This window comes from Penaeus japonicus, unplaced genomic scaffold, assembly GCF_977035675.1.
Source record: "Penaeus japonicus unplaced genomic scaffold, GWHDUDI00000001_assembly GWHDUDI00000042, whole genome shotgun sequence".
NCBI lineage: Eukaryota > Metazoa > Arthropoda > Malacostraca > Decapoda > Penaeidae > Penaeus > Penaeus japonicus.
In genome coordinates this window covers 22,872,979-22,878,496 of record NW_028234444.1, presented here as the reverse complement: position 1 = coordinate 22,878,496, position 5,518 = coordinate 22,872,979, and the positions used below count along the sequence as shown (strand labels likewise).

The 5,518-nt window shown below is 45.9% G+C and overlaps 1 protein-coding gene across 1 annotated transcript in view; it reads left to right on the top strand.

The window, feature by feature from the left end:
- LOC147466734 (uncharacterized) overlaps positions 1 to 68 on the top strand; it is a 1,612-nt gene extending 1,544 nt beyond the window's left edge. Inside the window, exon 1 of the mRNA XM_086534927.1 lies at positions 1 to 68. This exon is cut by the window's left edge and continues 1,544 nt beyond it. Within this exon, the coding sequence (XP_086391053.1) occupies positions 1 to 33 (33 nt within the window). The 3' untranslated portion in view covers positions 34 to 68.
- The last annotated feature ends 5,450 nt before the right edge of the window (positions 69 to 5,518 follow it).

Sequence of the window (5,518 nt, the reverse complement as noted above, 5' to 3'; positions counted from 1 at the left end):
AAGGTGAAGCCAGGTAAAATGGTTTTGCCTTGAGTGACATGCTAACGATTGTACAAGCGAACGTAAGGTCTTTTTTTTCCATCAGAAACCTGTTTTACAACTTTCTAGAAGAAGAACGCCCCGATGTCGTCTTACTAAATTCTATAGGCATCACGAATGGCTATAGAATTCGGCACTATGGATACACATCAAGGCAATCAAGAGACGGAGTGCACATAGGGTCCTGTATTCTCATCAAATCCACCCTCAGCTTTCAGTTCATCACCACCCCATTCACTCACCCTGACTTCATGGCAGTCAGGATATTCACCCCACAGGGCCCTATTATCCTTTCCACTGCCTATGTCACTCCAAATTCTAACTTGCCTCTTGCAGATTTCAATAAGATTTTTAATTATACCAGCCTCCCAGTCTTCTTTGCCGGAGACATCAACGCCACACACACGGCACTACACCACAGATCTACCAACCCCCATGGTAGGCAACTCTTTTCTATCTTTGAAACAAAAAGACTCCACTACATCGGACCCGACTTCTTCACCTCATACACAAACAGAGGAAAGGGCCGCCCTGATCTCGTCTTTGGGAACAGGGCAGCACTCGCCTACCACACACACCTACAACCCGGTCCGAACGTCGGTTCGGACCACATACCCGTCATATTAAAGATTTCAACCTCACCTATACTCAACAAAGAAAAACGATCTTTCCGGTATAAACAAGCAGATTGGGAGACTTTCACTCAAACGTTAAATGATCAAAATTTTCATGTTAATCTCGATGGGAATGACACCCAATCAATAGATAGGTATTGGAACTTCATCTTCACCTCCATTTCTTCAGCTATGCTTAGATCTATCCCCAGATCTTCGTATAAAATTCGCATGTCATTTCAGCCATCTGAAAGGACAAAACGTCTCTTGACTTGTTATAGAAGTCGTTTCACGCAAAATTTAAATAGACTAAACCAAGTTAGATGGGACTTATCTATTCTCCGAAGACATGTCATCGATAGTCTTGATACAGACCATCAAAATTATTGGATAAATTTGATTAAGAAAGTAGAAACAAACAGAGTTCGCAATCCACGGGAATTTTGGCAAAGAATTAAGCAACTTAAAGGTAGTAATTATCCTCCCTTTTCCCACCTCACTCATAATAACGTAAATGTAACGAATCCCGTGGATGTTATTCGAGTTTTCCAAGAGCACTGGGCTCAAGTTTTCTACCCTCACCCACCCCACCCACTCTTCACTCAGCATATTCAATCTATCGAAACCTGGAGTCAAAATAACAGGGTAGAAACTAATCCAGAGCCAATTATCCGTCTGGATAGGCTGGACGACACCTGCGAACTCTTAGCCCCCATCTCGTGTGAGGAGGTCAAAGAAAGATTAAAGAGGGTTCCTCGTAAGGCTCCAGGCTCCTCACAGATCGGACGCGACGCTCTTCTTCATCTTCCTGACAACCTCATCCAAGCTTTAACAAATCTTTACAACTCTTCTCTCGCGACCGGCTATTTTCCTGTTCCCTTTAAGACCGCTTTAGTGGCCCTCATTCCTAAGCCACAAAAAGACCTGACAGACCCTAAGAGTTACCGCCCTATTAGTCTACTTGAGACGTTAGGGAAAATTTTCGAACGAATCATAAACACTCGACTAAGGTGGTATCTCGAAGACCATAACCTTCTCTCTCCCAAACAATTCGGCTTTCGCTCGCATCACTCGACGCAAGACGCACTTAACATCATGACGAATTACATCAGTAATAACAGAGACCGACGACTAAAGACTGTTCTTGTCACGAAAGATGTTGAGCGGGCCTTTGACACGGTCTGGCATACTGGCCTGAAGTACAAGCTGTGCACCAAATTTAACTTTCCAAATTTAATTAAGAAGTTACTTTGCAATTTTCTTGATAACCGTAGATTAAAGCTTAAATTCTTAAATCAAGTTTCAGGCACAATTTCAATGCACGCAGGAGTACCTCAGGGCAGCATACTCAGCCCAACACTCTATACACTATACACAAATGACCTTCCAAACCCCACACACACAGATTCACTCACTATCCTCTATGCCGACGATTGTACTCACTTAGCTCGACACGATGCGCTTTCAGGTGTCGTTCGGCGCATCAATGACGAACTTGACAATGTCTCGAGATGGGAGCATAAATGGCGTATCAAGACTAACGCGACGAAAACAAAAGTTCTCTTTTTAAAACCACGAAAACTTCCTCCTTACGACAACATTTACCTCAACAGCTTCGACAGACTACAACCACCGCTTCAAATCACATCCTCTTGTACCATCCTTGGTTTAACTTTTGATACGAACTTTCGTTTTCATATTTACGCTAAGTCAAAAGCCGCATTGGCTCGCAAAACCCTACTTTCGCTGTATCGATTTAGAAGTGCGGCCCCTCGCACGAAGCTGCATCTATACAAAACACTTATCAAACCTCTGATGACATACACACCACTTGCACTCTCACAAACAGCTTACACTAACATGCGCAAACTCCAGCTCGTTCAGAATAAAGCACTCAGATGGATCTATGACGTATGTTGGGATCAATATATTACAACATCTGAACTCCATGAGGAAGCTTCTCTGCTTCCTCTGAACATCGAGTGGCGTAGGTTGGTCTGTAAACAGATCGACAAACTCCGTGCCTGGCATTCTGACTGGATGGATAGACTCGACACCATCTTTCGTTCCGGCTGGAGACCGGGAATAGGCCATGATCTGTTTTCTCTAGCATGGGACGAAGAAGTGGATGCAGTGTTCTAGCTTTGGCTGCACACTCTGTAACCATCTCCTACTCCTTCATTTCCGTTTTTCCCCTTCCTCTTTCCACTTGTTTTAAATGTTCCCTTGTTTATTTGTGTTCTCTCTTCCTGTTTTAATGTAGTTTTGTTTGTCTGTTTTTGTTGTTGTGACCTAATTTTAATCTCCTAATAAAGCTTCAATTCCCTTAGACACTGCCCTGTATCCCCGCTTTTAAATCTTTTCACCTCGTCACCTGACGCTTGTGGCTGCCGACGTCCTCATCCATCACCCCATCTCATCTCATTATCCTAATCATAGCGTGAATCCCGAATCCTAAATCCTTGCCCATCATCCCACTGGTTCCGGATTCCGATACGTGACATTCGCTGCTATTACCCGTGCCAGGACCATAAATTCTTTGTCGGAAGGATTTATGCGAGCCGGGGAAAGGAGTGTCACGGCCAGTGGTGTTAACCCCATCGTGGTGTAGGTCGCCAGGGCCGCGCCTCTCCGTCAGTCCTGATTCCAAGGAAGGGAAACCTCCCTTGGCACCGGCAGGAGAGGCCAGCCCCTGTGCGGCCACATCCGAGCTTCAACCCGCTTCTACAGACAAGGTTAGCCGAGGGATATCTCTGTAGCCACGGTCGAGGAGGCCGTGCACAGAGCACACCGCAGATGGCGCCGAATTCTGTAATCTTTTTCACCCCACCTCCCTGGTTAGCCGAGAATCGGCCGTGTTCAGTATAGCGAGGTCCAAGGCCGCACGCGTATGACCCCTTTCCCACGAGTACGTTGGGTGCAAACAGCCTCCAGTGTTGACACACGCTCAAGGTCGATCGGCGGCCTCGCCCCGAGCGACCTTGAGTCGGCGGTGTGTTTGTTCCCGCGAGTCGAGTGGCGAAAGAGAGAAAACCGTGCGCGCTAAGGACAAACTATGCTAAACTCGACGATTCAGATGGCGCTCGGTTCCCCCTCTCCCTTTTATCCCCCTTCCAAAGTCCTGTCTCAACTATTACCTACAACTTTACCCTGCATGCTGGGTTAAGCCCCGGCTCCTTTCTCTCCTCCTAAAATTCATTTCCTCTATCCTTATCCTTCCCCTATCCCCTCTCTTCTTTCCCACTCTTCTTTCCAAACTTTGTCTTTGTCGCAAATTAAAAGGGCTCTCAGGACCTTGTTAGGATCCAAGGTTTTTGTGGTTGTTAGCGTGTTTTGTTCTAGAGAGATTTGACGATCGCTGACCCTCGCTAACAGCCTGACCTGGCCCTTGGTGATATCCTCTGGATACTCGCCAATACCTGCTTGCAGCTAGTGGGTTATTTGCCAGTCTAGAGGACTCGCAAATAATTCGCGACGCACTGTACAGTGGATTGTTTTACTGCGAGGGATCCGGTCAGGCACATAAGGGTTAATTCCCGCCTGACAAGGCCTTGTGCCTGCCCGGCCCTAACAAATAAAGACAGTTCAACTGTACAGTGTGCTTCTCCTCTTTTTGAGACCATTACCGCACCTTTCAAACCTGTCATTGATTAGCTTTTTGCTAGACACCCCCTCACCCATCATCTTCACCCTCACGGCATGTTATCATGGGTCACGTGATCAAATTATCATATTCTGGGGAGCCTATCTCCTGTGAGGTGGCTCTCCAGAAAATCTTCTCAATCACAGAAGTAGCAGTGACTCATTGCTTCAAAGTACACAAAGGCTATAAAGTTGTTGTTGCCAAGCAAGAACAACTGACCCCATTCCTCTCGACTCAAGGCCAAAGAAAACTCGCTGATCATGGTTTCAGACCGGTCCCCTCACCTGAAACGAAGGCTAAATGTACGATCGTGGCAAAAAAGATCGACAGGACAATCCTGCCACGATCGTGCGAAGCCATCCAGGCCGAGGTAGCGAAAATGAACGATGTCAATGTCCTCGATGTTTACAAACCGCCCGAGTCACGAATCGTAAAGATTCGATGCTCGGCGCCAGAGGAAGCACAGAAGCTTTTGACTCGTGGGATCGTGATGTTTAATACGTCCGTCCCAACTTACAATATAGAGCCTGAGTGCTTTGTTCAGGTAGATCAATGCTTGAAGTGTTACAGACTTGATCACCTTAAACATACATGTAAATATGAGCAGAGATGCAGCAGGTGCGGTGACATTGGCCACTTCTTTGCTACCTGTAGCAAAGAAACCAAGTGCTGCAATTGCGGGGGGCAACACGTCGCTGTTAGCGGGTCTTGCCCAAAGAGAAAAGACATAATCAAGACGAAAAGACAAACTCTTAAACAAAACAAAAACACGACGACATACGCAACAATCACAAAACCCTTACAAACAAGTACACCTACCACAAACAAAACAAACATCCCCTCAGGTACCACAATGCCTGTACCTCACTTCCCCCACACCTCACTTACACCTAACAACAACGCTAAACTACAAACCATACTACACATTGCTTTAATTGCAGCCAAATACAATACCACACAATTCAGCAAAATGCTCCCCATCATTTTACAGAAAAACGGTTTCCCCAGCATTGTGATCCCTGAGATCTTTACAGATGAAAACCTATACATTCCACAGTATGCACAAACAAACACAAACACTGAGGTCAGAGAGGCGACCATGACATCACCTCAGCCCTCTAGCTCACACACACACAACTACACACCATAAACCACAATGCAAACAAAAACAAACTGAACAAGAAAACACTAAAAAAACATCCGAGCACAAACGCAAACATAC